Source organism: Sabethes cyaneus, chromosome 3, assembly GCF_943734655.1.
Source record: "Sabethes cyaneus chromosome 3, idSabCyanKW18_F2, whole genome shotgun sequence".
NCBI classification, from domain to species: domain Eukaryota; kingdom Metazoa; phylum Arthropoda; class Insecta; order Diptera; family Culicidae; genus Sabethes; species Sabethes cyaneus.
In genome coordinates this window covers 125,462,494-125,478,180 of record NC_071355.1, presented here as the reverse complement: position 1 = coordinate 125,478,180, position 15,687 = coordinate 125,462,494, and the positions used below count along the sequence as shown (strand labels likewise).

General features: G+C 37.6%; 1 protein-coding gene across 3 annotated transcripts in view; it reads right to left on the bottom strand.

The window, feature by feature from the left end:
* LOC128743673 (uncharacterized) overlaps positions 1-15,687 on the bottom strand; it is a 330,438-nt gene that overhangs the window by 88,913 nt on the left and 225,838 nt on the right. For 2 of the 3 annotated variants that reach the window (XM_053840296.1, XM_053840295.1), the window contains exons 3-4: positions 14,200-14,397; positions 13,980-14,147 (exon numbers count right to left, since the gene is read on the bottom strand). In XM_053840296.1, coding sequence (XP_053696271.1) covers positions 13,980-14,147; positions 14,200-14,397 — 366 coding nt within the window. The remainder of the gene's footprint in view (positions 1-13,979; positions 14,148-14,199; positions 14,398-15,687) is intronic. The other variant, XM_053840297.1, reaches the window with a different exon arrangement.

Genomic DNA, 15,687 nt, shown 5'->3' with positions numbered 1-15,687 from the left:
TTGTTAAATTTTCTGATAAATTTATTAGCAATCCTGAACAGGGTTGCCACAAGCACAGATTATTCTGTGTTTAACAGATATTTGAAAGAAATCGCCTGCACAGAATCTGTATGCATAGAATACAGATTTTCGCCAAATTACACAGATTAAACAGATTTTTGAGCTTTTACATGAGAGTGAAAGAGACGGAAAATGACTCTATCTCTTTCACTCTTATTGTTGTACATTGGACAGATTTTTGCACAGATATTTTTCCTCGCCGTACAGACTGCCAGATTTTTCCAACAAAAAACACAGAATTATATGTGGCATCCCTGATCCTGAACAGTGGATCATTGACGATAGCTAGTTTTGCAGTGATAATACCTTGTTTCTGGCGGTAATATACATTAAACTGTCCACCAGCGCCAGAAGCAGCTAGTTGTCACTCAAAAACTAGCTATCTTCAATAACTTACACGGGAAACTGTCAAGCGGCTCCCACTTTCTCTCTATGCCGGTTACATGCTACCGGCGACTGTAATGCACACATTACACATTACAGACAAATCCTCTGAAATGCTGCCACAACACCCCCCCCCCCCCCCGCCGCATTTTTTGAAGGCAGGACCGACCGGCCGGTTTTTGTAATTATCAGACTTGGCAACCCTACTCGATGTAGCACTGTCAAACTAAATGCCACTACTTTTCCCGATCGCTCACGCTGAAAAATCCATCCAATTTGTCCAAATTTGCCACAAATGCAAAAGAAAAACGGAATTAAGCCTGCTTTTTCTGTAAATGATCGCAATTTGCAGCGCAGCAAAGATCAACACAACAGTGTCTGACGTTTATGCCAATGCTGCAGATAGCAACGATGGATGAGCAAGGTACCAGTACACTGTTTGCTGAATTTGATCTATTTCATCAAATAAATTTGAAAACCCGTGAACTGACCCAAACAAATATTCGAACAAATTTTATTTTACAAAATGTCGCCGAGCTTTTTGGCTATTTATAAAACAGTGTAATATGCCAATTAAATTAAATTTGTTTTCGTAACGTTTTGCGCTGTTCGCCGGTTTGTTTGCTTGAAACTTATCAAAAAAGCTCACAATGTTTATTATTTGAATTGCTGTCAAAGTCGTGTTTGGTACAGGAAAAATAGTGCAGAAAGGAAGTTTTGCAAAGGAAATGACACTGGAATAAATCAGGACATTATTGAATCAATAGTGAAAAGTAAAAAAATCATTAATAATGAGGAAATCACTTTATAAACCTGTTTTTCGAACCTGTTTAACGGGAAATTAACAGTCATTAACTTTTCGTCGGAGAGCCCAATTTCGGAAGCAGTTTTTGGACCCAATAGCTGGGGTCTGGTTGTAAAAATGTAAATACTGCCTTCTTCTTGCCAATCTGAACACAGCGAATATATTTTCATGAACAGAACTTTCGTTTCAAACAAAAAACTGCTTTTGAAATTGGCAGAATCGATAACGACTAATTTTACCTTAAATGCCCTCTAAAATTAAGTACTACTACATATATAATACTACATATGTCAAACATTATTCTAGTAAACCTAGTAAATAAATAGTCAGCATGTAAACGTTCATTTCAAGATCGAAAGGCTAATTATATTCTGTTTCTGTTAACATAGATAATTTACTGGAAAATATGAACAATAATTGTATGCATATCCACCTTTTCGCGCGCTTAATGGCGGCTAATGGGTACAGTTTTCGACAATGTTTATTTGCTTTTGGGAACTCCGCTCACGTATGCTTGAAAGTTCTACAACAACAACTAAGGCTGGAAATATCAACTTGCCAAAGGCATGCTAACGTTCTCCGAAAGTTGTACCCACTAGCCGCCATTACGTACGCGAATAGGTGGATAGCTGTGTGACAATCAATTTTATTCTGGTTTTGTGTGTCGCAAGTAGTGCGCTGTAATCGCACAGTGATGCGCTATCCAGCTTTTTACACCATTTGTCATAATAACGGACGGTATCAGGATTGCTAATGTGCGACTGTATTAGTGGTTTGTGTGCATCGTGAAAAATTTTCCGCAGCGAAAAAATGATGGTATGAACATTACAGCAAAAATTAGACTGCAAAAATGAAATATACTACGGAAAAATAATGCTATCCCAAATTTATGCATGCACCATACATTCATTTTCCTTGAATAGTAAGGGTATAGATTACCGGGTAATAAGCGCTTGATTAACTGTTATTCAACAGAAATGTTTGTTGGGTATATCTGGCATCTGCTTACGATCTTTTGAAAAGTTGGTGCCGAACTTATTATATACCAAGCAATGCCTTATGCAAACAGCATTTTACGTGACAAAGCGACATGCTAACTTGCTGATATTGATATTGCGCTTTCTCTGTGCTGTGCTGGTACTTTGACCCACTTTGACAATCCGCAGATGCCCCACGGGAAAGCAAATTGCAAAATGCTTAGCAAAATCAATATCAGCAATGTTGTTAGTTCGTAAAATGATCCATTCGGCTGATATTGGTATTGGACAAAAGCGACACGGCTGACATTGGTATTGATTTTCAATTATTCGATTACCAATTAATTGGTTAGCGTTGTATCACTAATTGATTTGTTCAGTATTCGTGCTAGTGGTGCTAGTAGTATTCGATTATAAATATTCGAATATTTCGTTTAATAATTGGATTGATCGTACGATTATAAACGATTGATGGGGATTATTCGTATTTTTTTATCTTATTTAAACTATTCGATTAATGAATTACTCGTGCCGGCAGTATTCGATTACAAATTATTCGATTATTCCATGCTCTAATCGATTACTCGATTAATCGAGCGATTACCGGACATCACTAAATGTAGAAATTGAAATTATATAAATTACATTTTTTCATACCGCAGTAATTTGTATTAATTATTTTGAATTAATAATAATGACCGTATTAAAACGTGTTTAAAAAAATTAAAATGGCATTCCTGTTAAATGAATAGCCTCACTTTCCGAGCGTACTTTTTTTGCTTATTTGATCTGTTTGATCTGCACAGAAATCTGCTGGCGCAAACATTTTCGGGCCGAATGTATTTGATAATCTCACGAATTCCATGCTGTTTTGCAAACAGTGTAGGGTAACCAACGTATTGTGGACCCCTTTAGCAACTGTACATAATTTGGACACTTACAGCAAAATCAAATGGAAGTGTCTAAATTATGTACAGCTGCTGATGGGGTCCAAAATAGGTTGGTTACCCTACTGGCCCTACAAAATATGTCAAAATTTATTCGGTTTTGTAATACAGGTAACGTCTCAGATCGAATTTTTGACATCAAATTTGACAAACAGTGTACTGGACAGACAAATATGTCTGTCAAATACCAAAATTTGCCCAAATTCTGACAGGAAGAAAATTTGACGATAAAGCAAACAGTGTACTGGTACCTGTGAACCATTTCGCGAAATTTTTAACTTTTTAGTTAAAATTTGACAATTTGATGGTTATTTCTCCTCGAGTGGTTAAAATCAGTTCAGAATGCGAACCATTTCATATTTGACAGATTGATAATTGTTTTACTCAATGACAGCATATATAAGGAGGATGAAGATATGTTTCTATAACAGCAAATTTATTTATTCAGTCCAGGTTGGAATTGGATGAATTTTTGGGGCTCATTTGCTCGTATTTGATAGACAAAATTTATCTTATTTCATTTCGGGTCGAATAAACAACAAACATTGGTGAAAAAAAATTCAAGGAAAAATCAGTGAAACACAACGAAGCTCTTTTTTTTCTTTTCTCGCTGTTTGGCGCAGACCGACCTTCTGGTCCATTTCAGCCAAGTCTTGTCAGTGTGACAGTTAATAGTCACAGGTATAATTATACGATTGTCAGACGGGTATTTTTGAAATGCTTTTATTTCAGCAGCGGGCAGTGAAATTACAAAGGAAAAATTTAAGCTGTTTATATGGAAATTTTAATTTCTTTTACGAATTCTGCTAGTTGTTTAATCTCATCTATTTTATTATTGGATAATAATGTTTGAAGTTCAATTTTATTGTCAATTACTGGGAATTTATTTCTGACAATAGTGTATTTGCGACACTGGTATAAGATGTGAACAACATTTTCCGTTACTTTGCACATATCACATTGATCGTTTGGCACTAGTCCCCATTTAAATAGTCTATTTTTGGTTGCTGTATGTCCGGTTCGTAATCTTGATATCGTTATGATATAGTTAAATGGTAAGTTAATTTTATGAAACCATGGTTTTAATTTAACGTCGTGTAGTATTTTATAGTGGTAGTTCCCTTTCTCTTCGGAAATGGTTTTATATCGTTGATCCCAAATACATTTTATTTCATTTTTCACGCTCAGTAGTAAATCGTCTTTAGTTATAGCGTAGTCTTCTATTTGTTGTCTAGTTGTACCTTGTTTAGCTGCATAGTCGGCTCTGTCATTCCCTGTAAGTTTGATGTGTCCTGGTATCCATTGTATGATCATCTTTTTTATGTTGGAGTGGTAAACATTATGGTATATTTCACTGACGATGTAGTCATCTGAAGATGTGGTATTTTTAATCAATTCTGTAGCACTTTTTGAGTCAGTGAAGATCACCGCATTTTGAATTTGTAATTTAATAATGTAGTTAATTGCTTCTAATATCCCTATCAATTCTGCATTCATGATGGTAAACTGGCTTTTAAGTCGACCACTGTATGATATTTTATCTTGGACAATGTATATTCCATATCCTGTTCTGTCTTTGATTTTAGATCCGGCTGTATAAATACAGAAGTTGTTTGCATATTTTGTATTCAGCATTGCTGTTACCATTTGTTTTTGTATATCAATGTTTAGTTTTGTTTTAGTTAGTCCTTTAATTTCAGACACAATTTTAAATTTACTACTTTTGAGAAGCTCAATGTACCTGCCCATTTGCAGAATATGATAGTTTGGGGGACCTTTTCGGTTTCACGCCGGCGCGGATTGAATATAAAACGCGTGTTATCGGTTCGATAGACAATCTACTATTATTTTATTTATATATACATATGTACAGTTTACTGTCGGAGATCGACTGATCGAGAGATCGTGTGAGAGTTTCGTGGATCGGTGTGATAAGAGAGTGAGTTACTTGGTTCGTGATAACGGATTGATAGGGTAACTTGTTAGGTTCGCCACAGTACTCCCCCCTTAGCTGGTCCAATACCTTCGGGGAATCTTCACGTGGCGTCCAGATCGGGTTTTATACGGAGATGGTTCGGTGTTATCCGGTATCGTTGCTGGCTCGTCGACTTCGATGAAAGCAGCTTTCAGGCGATCTATGGAGATTGGTGACTGCTTTCCGTTGATGTCGATGATAAATACTTTTTTCTTTCGACGAAGTACTCGAAACGGTCCGTTGTATGGCTGCGACAGTGGTGGTTTAACAGCGCAGACCTTAATAAAAACGTGACTGCATGTGCTCAAATCCTTTTGCACAAATGTAGATGATTTGGAGTGATTGCTTGTTGGAATTGGTCGAAGTTTCGCCATCTGCTTTTTCAATTCGATGACAAAATCTGGTATTGTTGCTTTTCTGGTACTTTCGGTGAAGAATTCTCCGGGTAATCGTAGAGTGGTTCCGTAGGTTGCTTCTGCGACAGATGCTTGCAGGTCTTCTTTGAGGGCGGTTCTCATTCCGAGGAGTACGATTGGCAACGATTCAGTCCACTTTGGATTATGGTGGCACATAATCGCAGCCTTAAGTTGTCTGTGGCATCGCTCGATCTGTCCGTTGGCTTGAGGATGGTACGGTGTCGTCTTCAGGTGAGTGATGCCCAGAATTGTAGTAAGTTCTTGGAACAGCTCGGACTCGAACTGTCTTCCTAGATCGGTGGTAACGTTCACTGGAACTCCAAACCGTGCAATCCATCCGTTGATGAAAGCTCGCGCAACTGTGGCTGCTGTCATGTTTGGGATCGGGATCACTTCAGGCCAACGCGTAAACTTGTCGATCATCGTTAGACAATACGCGTTTCCATCTGATGGCGGCAGTGGTCCAATTAAATCCATGTGGATGTGTGAAAACCTTTCATCTGGTGTGGAAATCGGAACTACTGGTGATCTATTGTGTCGATTAACTTTCGATTTCTGGCAAGCGACGCAATGCGTGACGAAGTACTTGCAATCGCGTCGCACGGAAGGCCAGACGTAACGGTCCGTTACGAGACGAGTGGTCGCTCGAACACCAGGATGAGATGCACTGTGTAACTTTTGAATAATCTGCCTCCGAAAATTCTTGGGTACGAACGGTCGGATCGCAGAAGTAGAGATATCGCAATAAATCGGAATCGTCGATAACGGGGATTGCAGTGCCTTCAATGCTAACGTGGTAGTGGTTGGAGGATCTGTAAGGAACGAGTTGAGTTCAGGATCGTCTTTCTGCTGTTTTGCCATCAGCTCGAAATCGATGGCTTCGTTGGTATTAGATATCGCCTCGATGCGACTCAGCATGTCAGCAATTCTATTTTCTTCTCCGGGTATATGGCGAATGTCCGTTGTGTATTCGCTGATGAAGCTGAGGTGCCGTTGTTGCGTAGGGTTGGCTCGCTCGGGACGTTGCTGGAAGGCTGTTACGAGTGGCTTGTGGTCCGTATAAATACAGAATTCACGGGCGGTGAGGTTGTCCTTGAAGTATTTTACTGCTTCGTACATCGCATACAGTTCCCTATCGTAAGTGCTGGCCTTCTGTTTACCATCGGTCAGCTTACGAGAGAAGTACGCGAGGGGCTGGCAGCCTTTTTCGGTAATCTGGTGCAGCACTGCTCCGATTGCAGTGCCCGATGCGTCGACTTCTAGTGCTAATTTTGCAATGGCACACGGGTGAGCGAGAAGAGTCACGTTGGCCAGGTCCTCTTTGCATTGGTTAAAAGCGGCTGTCGTGATCTCATCCCAATTCAACAAAGTCTTGTCGTTCCGAACGTTCCCTTGGATCATAGCTTGGAGAATTTGCTGGTTGACTGCTGCATGCGGGATGAAGCGACGGTAGAAATTTATGGTTCCCAAGAATCGTTTCAGCTGTTTCGCTATCACTGGTCGTGGGAAGTTAACGATAGCTTCAACCTTGCCGGGTGTAGGTTTTATGCCATCTTGTGTGATGAGGTGGCCTAAGAATGTGACCTCAGATTTGCCGATCTGACATTTGCCGGCATTGATGGTGAGTCCATTTTCCCTCAGCCGTTGAAATACCAGCCGAAGGTGGTTCTTGTGTTTTTCGACGTCGTCGGATGCGATGCAAAGGTCATCGACATAAGGGAAAACGAAATCGAGATCACCCAAAATGTCATGTAGATGCCTCTGCAGCGTTTGTCCTGCATTCCGAAGTCCGAATGTCATATATTTAAATTCGAACAATCCGAATGGGGTAGTAATGGCGGTTTTCGGGATATCCTCGTTTGCAACGGGGATTTGATGATAAGCCCTCTGCAAATCGATGCATGAAAAAACCTTTTTGTTGTGAAGAATGTTAGAAAAATCCTGAATGTGCGGAATCGGGTACCGATCAGGGACCGTGATTGCATTGAGACCCCTGTAGTCTCCACAAGGGCGCCATTTTCCATTGGACTTCTTCACCATATGTAGTGGACTAGCCCATGAACTTTTGGATGGCTGACAGATACCCTGTTCCATCAAAAACCTGAATTCAGCCTTCGCTTCATTCAGTTTATCAATTGGGAGTCGACGTGGACGAGAAAAAACAGGTTGACCAGTGGTGATGATTTGATGAACGGTTTTCGCTTTCGTAGGACGGTGGTTCAAATTGAGAATGGTAATGTCTTGATACTCTTTAAGTATATCAGCAAAAGGCGAGTTCACGTCGAAGGTGGTGATTGTAGGTTCGGAGACGGCGTTGATATTTCTGATTTCCAGGCGGGTTTGGTTGTCAATAAGCCTGCTTCGCTTGAGATCAACCAACAAGTCGTAGTGTTTCAAAAAATCCGCACCGATGATCGGGGTTTTTACATCAGCAATGGTGAAAAGCCAGACGAAAGAGCGACGAAGGCCAATATCAATTGTGAGGCGTTTCGTGCCATAAGTCTGGATTGGGCTTCCGTTGGCAGCGAACAGTTGGCTAGATTTCACAGGGTGGAGAAGTTCGCGAAGAGACGGAGGAACAACCGAAATGTCGGCACCAGTGTCGATAAGAAATTGCTGCGATGATTGTTGATCGTGGACGTGGATTCTTCGGATGCTAATTGCGTGGTTCGAGTAGGCATAAGATTCATCATGTTGATTTATTGGTTCGGGCGATTGCTCGGAGTCTAGTTTTTTTCGGAACGAATATAGACCGGAATTTTTCCATCGTAGAAAATACAAGGGACACTTGAATTGTCGCCTTTTTGTTTTTCACATTTGTCACATTAGGGTAACTTGTTAGGTTCGCCACAATAGTTATTTAGACTTACTATTCTTTCTAAGTATGAACTATGCTTATTGATTTCTTCACATTGAATAAATTCAGATATTATTTTTGTAACAGGAGTATTGTGATAGAAAAAAGCTTTTGTAATTTCTTTGAACGCAAGGTATTCAGCCCTATCTTCTAGTGGAAGTTCACCTGTCTCTGATAATATAACGTGATTAGGAGTTGATTTTAAGTAACGCATTGCAATTCTAATGTATAAGTGTTGTACGGTTTCTAATTTAGCAAATGATGATTTGGATGTAGCTGAAATGATTGTTAGTCCGTAGTCCAGGTGGGGCTGGACTATACTTTTTGAAATTTTTAACATTGTTTTTGGGTGCACTCCGTTTTTCTTTTTACTTAACATCTTAAGTATGTTTATTTTACTTTTACTCTTAGCAACTATTGTTTCAACGTGTTTATTATAGTTTAGTTTGTAATCTACGAAGATTCCAAGAAATTTGTGGAATGGTTTGTTTTCAATCAGCGTTCCATTTATTGAGATGTTAGTGTTTGATTGGAATTTATTGGTAAAGACCATTGTGACGCACTTGTCTGGATTAATTACCATTTTCAAATTATGTAAAAAATTTGTAATTTCTGTTAAGAAAAGGTTCATTTCTTGATAAGCAGAATGTAAACTTTTGCTTCTAACTAATACCGTAAAATCATCAGCATTTTAAATAAGTACGTTATTATTATTTGCAAGGGAATGAATGTTTTTGGTGTAATGATTGAACAAAATGGGCGAGAGCGGGCAACCTTGCGGTATACCTTTGTTAGTTCTTCTAGTCTAGTTCTAGATTCACCATCATTCATTTCTAGAATTATACTCCGCTGTTTCAAGTAGTAATATATCCAATTAGTTAGTGGTGCTGGTATATTAGCGTCAATAAGGGTTTGTAGTAATATGTTTATATCGACATTGTCGAACGCTTTTGATAAATCTAGGAATGTTGCTACAATTATTTCTCCTTCTCTTTTGGATTGCTGAACGTGAGATATGAGGGTGTTAACACAATTGATCGAAGAAACTTTCTTTTTGAATCCAAATGAATATAGAGGAATTAGTTTTTCTTTTTCAAGGTGATCTGATAACCTGCATTTGACTGAAAAATTTATTAATTTGATTATTACACAGAGCATAGCTAGTGGCCTGTATGACACTGTAATGTTGGGATTTTTTGCTGGTTTTAGTATCGGTATGAGTTTGATATTTCTCCATTCATCTGGTATTAACCCATTCATCACTAGATACAATCGCGGACAAGACACTTCTAACTCTTACAAAATGTTAAAATAAAACAAATTACTTTTAACTTACACGTCGACCGGTTTCAGGCATCATATGCCTATCTCCAGGACGAGAGCCGATGTCCAACTGATCACTGTGTCGTTATTGTATCATCATCGATGCAACGTCGTTGAGAGAGTGAGAAAGATGTCACAGCTTAATATTTTCTTATAAGATTGAAGAGAGGCGAGATTATTGGTGCGTCATCATCATTCATAAGCGGTTTCGCTGCATTGGAAATGAACATTGATTCCCAAGCATTAAGCAATGAAACCTTCTTCACAGTTTTAATTAATTTAATGTGCTGAAACAATTTGGATTTGCGGTAGCTCACAAAAGTAGCTGCACACTACGGGAACTGTTGTGCAATTGTGTTGTGTCTACTAGTTTCAACCAACTGATTCTAGATTGTTGTCGAATCATCTGTTTCAGTTTCGCGCGAGATTTTTTAAATTGTAAATAGTTTTCAACCGTTTGGTTTCGAAAATAAGCAGTGAGATATTTGTTTTTTTGCTTCTATTGGTCGCTTATTTCTTCTGTCCACCATGGTTTTGGGATGTATTTTTTATTTTTAACTACAAATTTGCAACTGTCGATCTCCTGTTTTAAAACAGGTAAAATATCATATTGAGTTTCTATTACCCGTGGTGATAATTCGTTTATTTTTTCTATTGCTTTTCTTTTGTTAACAAACGTTGTTTGTGTGCGATGTACCTTAGCAGTGTTTTGGATTTCAAGTTGGATTATTTTGTGATTGCTACATATTTCTTCGTCAATTACGTTCCAATCAACTTTGTAAGCTAGGTCGCTAGATATTAAAGTAAGGTCAATTACGGACGGATTTGTGTTGGGAGCTTTGATTAAGGTTGGACTACCATCGTTCATTATAATCAAGTTAGTGTCGTCTGGTAATTTAGCTATCATCTCTCCTCGAGGACAGCTAGGATGCTTGGGGTTCCAAATGGGGTTATGTGCGTTAAAGTCACATGCTAGAATTGTGTGTTTGTTGGCTTTCTCTATGATATCTAGTAGTTTGGTAATTGGTTCTTTAATGTCTTGGTTTCGGATAGGCGGTGGTGGTATGTATATTGAAATAATGACTAATTCTACTTGTGTATTTAAAGTGGCTATGGCTACTGCTTCTATTGGGTTTAATTTTGGAATAACAAATTCTTCGAATTGTATATCATCTTTGATAATAATACCAACACCACCATATCCTGATGGTCTGAGAAATTTCTGTAATTTGTATCCTAGGAATTTATATTGTTCAGTAGGCTTAAGCCAGATTTCTTGTAAAAGAGCTATGTCAATATGATTGGTGTTTAGGAAGTGATTTAGTGCTTTTCGTGTGTCCGGCGGTCTGAGACTAGTTATATTGTGTTGTATAAGTTTGAGTGTTCTGTAATTATTCATGTTGAGGGAGCTGTTTCTGATGTAGTCGCGGGTATTTTAACTTCCGGTTCTATTATAGCTTTAATTTGATCGCTTATATTAATTAACAATATATCAGTAACTATTGAGTTTTTCTTTATTTTGTGTTGATTTGCATGATTAATTATGGTGTTTTGTATTGATTTCATTTTATTTATTAGTGTGTCAATATTTAGTTGCTGTAATAGTTCGCTTTTAACTGTTTGGATGATTTTATTGATTTCATATTGTTTCAGGTTTGCTGTTTGATTGGGTACTCTATTGTAATTAGGTAGTTCATGTTGATTAATTATGTTTGAAGGGGGGTTGCTGTTACTGGATGTCGGAAGGTTTGGAAAATCTTTGGATGAGTTGAGTCTATACTGTACAGAATTGTTTCTAGGAAAACGGAAGGCTGCTTCGAGAAAGGTTAATTTTTCTTCGGCCATAAGGTAACGTATTTTATCTTGGCGAATTCTTTCAGGCCAATTTTTGTTCGTAATCTTATGTGAATCATTGCAATGATAACATTTCGCGGGTGCCAAACAGCCATTACTGTTATGTTCGGCAGAGCAGTTTTCGCAGTGAGAAATGGTACTCTTACATGCTTTGATTTTATGACCGTATATCCAACATTTTGTACATATTTTGAGGGGGAAAATGTAATTATCGACTTTGGCGTATACTCCAAAAATTGTAACAAAAATAGGTAATTTTTGACCTTCGACAAAGATTGTAACGGTAGTTGTAGGCGTAAGTGTCTCGTTAGTCATTCTTTTAATCCTTTCTATTTTTATAACTTCTTGATTATTGTCGGTTTTAATATTATCAAGTATTTCTTCTTCTGTAAGCGAAATTGGTACTCTACGAATGATGCCAATGGACTCTTTAAGCATATTTGCTACATATACTTTGTGTCTGAATTCGTCAGTCAAAAGTTTAGAATTTATTAACATTTCTGCGTCTCTCGGACGATTGAACGTGATTCTGTATCTACCTTGACCTGCTGATTTTAACTCTTTATAGTCTTTAATTCCGATATTATTGAGTATTTTAGCTAATTCCATTGTATGTAAAGGTTTTTGATCTGCAGTTTGCTTTTCAATGAAGAATACTGAGTGTGTTGTGTTTTTGATCCAAATATCTTTGTCGTTGGTCTTTCTCCTCTTTGATTTTGGTGATTGTGTGTTTTCGTTTTTATGTTTGTTATTTGTATCTGAATTATCGTTTAGGTTCTTAAGTTTTTGTTTGTGTACCCGTTTTACCTTACTTGAGTCGTCACCCAACTTTTTGGGGTATTGCGTCATCTTTTTAAGTTTAGCGTCTTGATTTGGTTTAGTACTACCCGAGTCTAGTACGTCGAGAAAATTTTCTTGGTATTGCATCATCTCTTGAAATGAAGCGTCCTCCATAGAAGAATCGCTCAATTCGTCTAATTGTTGCGTCATCCTCCTGCATTTGATTTCTTTTTGGCGTGCCATTTCCTTGAGTATTTTAGAGTCACCGCATTCTACTTTACCGCTATCTGCTAGATTTTTTTGAGGATTTGATGCAACTCTTAGTAAAGAAGCTTCATCAAATACTCGAAATGATATTTCATCATCTATCATGCACTTCGAAATGTTGATCACACCTTACAGCAATAATTAAGATTTTATATGATACTGTACAAGGCTGAATTTAAACTAAATATAATTTTACTATTAAATATTAAAAGAGAAAAAACAACATATACTATTTAAAGATATATTAAACGCGAAAAAAAGCTTAAATCAATCCGCTTGCACTCCACTTTTTCAAAAATGTTCACAGCTGGAATTCAAATTCTACGCGATCGCGAACAAAACGACAAGACTTAACTTGAACCGATGTCACTGCTTTGAAGGTTGTTGCGAGAATGAACGAAGCTCTTTCCTCACCTGTGGTATATTGGCTCTCAGAAGCAAACAATCGAACTATTAAAACTTACCATGCTCCCGAGCAGGGTTATTTTCGAAAAACCATCAAACTGTCAAATTTTAACCAAACAGTTAAAAATTTCGCGAAATGGTTCACAGCTTTAGTGGTGGAACGAACAAAACTGATATATCAGGGCACGGGCATTTAAGCTTGTATTCTCGTTGTATGTCAATGTCAAGATACATAGGAATTGCCCGCTTAGTTAGCTTCGAGGTACAATGCTGGTCTAACAAGCTAGTCGTCGTATGTTCGAATCTCGACTAGACGGTGCCGCTACAGAGTTAATAGGATCTTTGCACTAGGCCCGTAATTTTCCTGTATTGTAATAACGGCTGCGAAGTCTGTCGATAAAGAAGGGTCAAATTCTGAAGGACGTTTATACCCATGGCTTTGCTTATGTATAGCAATGTTTCAGAGCATTTGTAACAATACACTAAATTAAAAATCTGCATGATAAACATTTGCAAAAGGGCAAGCTTTGTCGAATTAATTCATAGTCCACATTCATAGTCCTATGTGAGCCCCACGTTCGTGTCCCTAGGCACAGACCTTCGTACTTTTTATTCATTGTTCGGGTTAGAACTAACCCATGATAAACAGCAAAAACGCTAGAACAATTTGCATTTAGATAGCCGGAAACAACAATCTGCCGTGAGATATCATCAGTCTTAACCAGCCAGGTGTCACCAACACACTCTCACATATGATTTGACAGTACTCCCATACTGATTGGCCCCTCGCTGCTGGGCCCCAAACAACAATGGCCGTTCCATATATTTTCTATGATTTCATATGATTTCCCGCCCAGTGTTTTGACGTTTTAGATTTCGGTCATAGAAAAATGGCGACGTGCCGGTCTCAACGATATAATCAAACTTACCACATATGCATTGTATGAATAAAGTTCAGCATCACAATCATCACATAAGTAAATATCAAAAAAAGCGGGTTCTACCATTTGCTCTGCTTGCAGGTCACATTGCTGAGAGTTGGATTGCTTTGGTAAGAGGCACTTACGATTCGAACTTTGAGGTGCTTGATCATACAGCTGAAAAAAAAACGAGTAAATGGCAAAATAACGGTTTGAATTGAATTATTACCATGTTTTCATTTCGAAAAGTTACAAGCAACTTATTAGTACGACGTTGGTAGAGAGATGTTGTTGAATTGTAGTTGTTTATGAATCTCAAGGTAGCCGGTTCATAGGAAGCCAAATCCGTACAAAAACGCAGCAGAAATACACATTTATGAAAGGAGTAGCAAATAACAACCAATTCTCGCATTTTTTCTAGCCAGTTCTACAAAAAGAATAAACTTTATTTCAAGAGAAGTTCCATATGACAACTAAATAATTGTTTATTTAATATAGGTCCACATTCTCAACACTTACGCAAGACTTAAGGGGGGACCCTACTCTGGAGGACCGAAAAATAATATATTTTCGTAAAACTTTTTAAGATGTTAGAATTATAGTTAAGTGTTGGGGTATTTTGGTTATTGGTTAAGGTATATTTGAAAATATATTTTGTATTTTTTGGATATCAGAATAGTGATTATTATACGAGTGGCAGGTGCGCGCGTGAATGCCCTCTATAAAATAGTTCCTTGCTGGCGGTACATGCCGGAAACCAACGGAGTATCGTAGAACGGATTTCAAGGATGATTTTGAAGCTTTAGGTCAATACCTAAATTGTTACATAGCGGTTTTTAAAAATTTGAAAAATTACCAAAATGGCGGCAATTTTTCCAAAAAAATTTGTTCTTTCATAAAAAATCGCCTTAAGAGCTCATAAATAATTGAAAAATTGAGATATAAAAAAACGGCAACAATTTAGATAATTCATTTTTACATGCTGAGAATTTTTTTTAGCCAAATCGATCCACTAGATTCTGAGATACACGTACCGCCAGCTAAAGAAACATGGTTTCGGGTAAAACGCTTTCGAAATTTCGTACAGCAATGGACTTCCCTTGAGGTGACTCCACAATATTTGCCGTAAGTTTTCAACGAGATCAGATATCAAAATATCCTTTCAACATGACATTTCTGATAAAATAAGCGTCTTGAAAATGCAAAAAAATAAAATTCGATTTTTCCGAATTTCCAGAGTAGGGTTCCCTCTTAAATTAAAAAAAAGTTTCAATCGTTTATAAATGACTAGCTGATTGCCCGGTCTTACTCGGGACCTCTTTGTCTCTCAGTCACTTGTACATTTGTTATTGTACCGAAAATTCTCATAATGCAAGAAACTAGGAGAAACAACAGCGCACAACACAAGTTTATATAAAGGTGACGTTTCTTTAAAAATCATTTTACAGAAGTTACTGTTGTGTGTATTGTTATGAATTTGATCACAAATAATTTAAGTAGACTTATAGTTAGATAAATTTTATACATATAAACAATAAACATTAACCTTCAAGAAGCGGACGAATAAACGTTACATAAAGAATTTCCCGAAGTATCTTCTATAAAAGAAACCCTCTTTTTCATTTGAATGTGTCTACTCCCTTTGTCAGTTTCCCTCATGTTATCTCCCAGTCATTTGTAAATCTCTCTTCTCTCGGTAAACCCTATCCATAGTTTG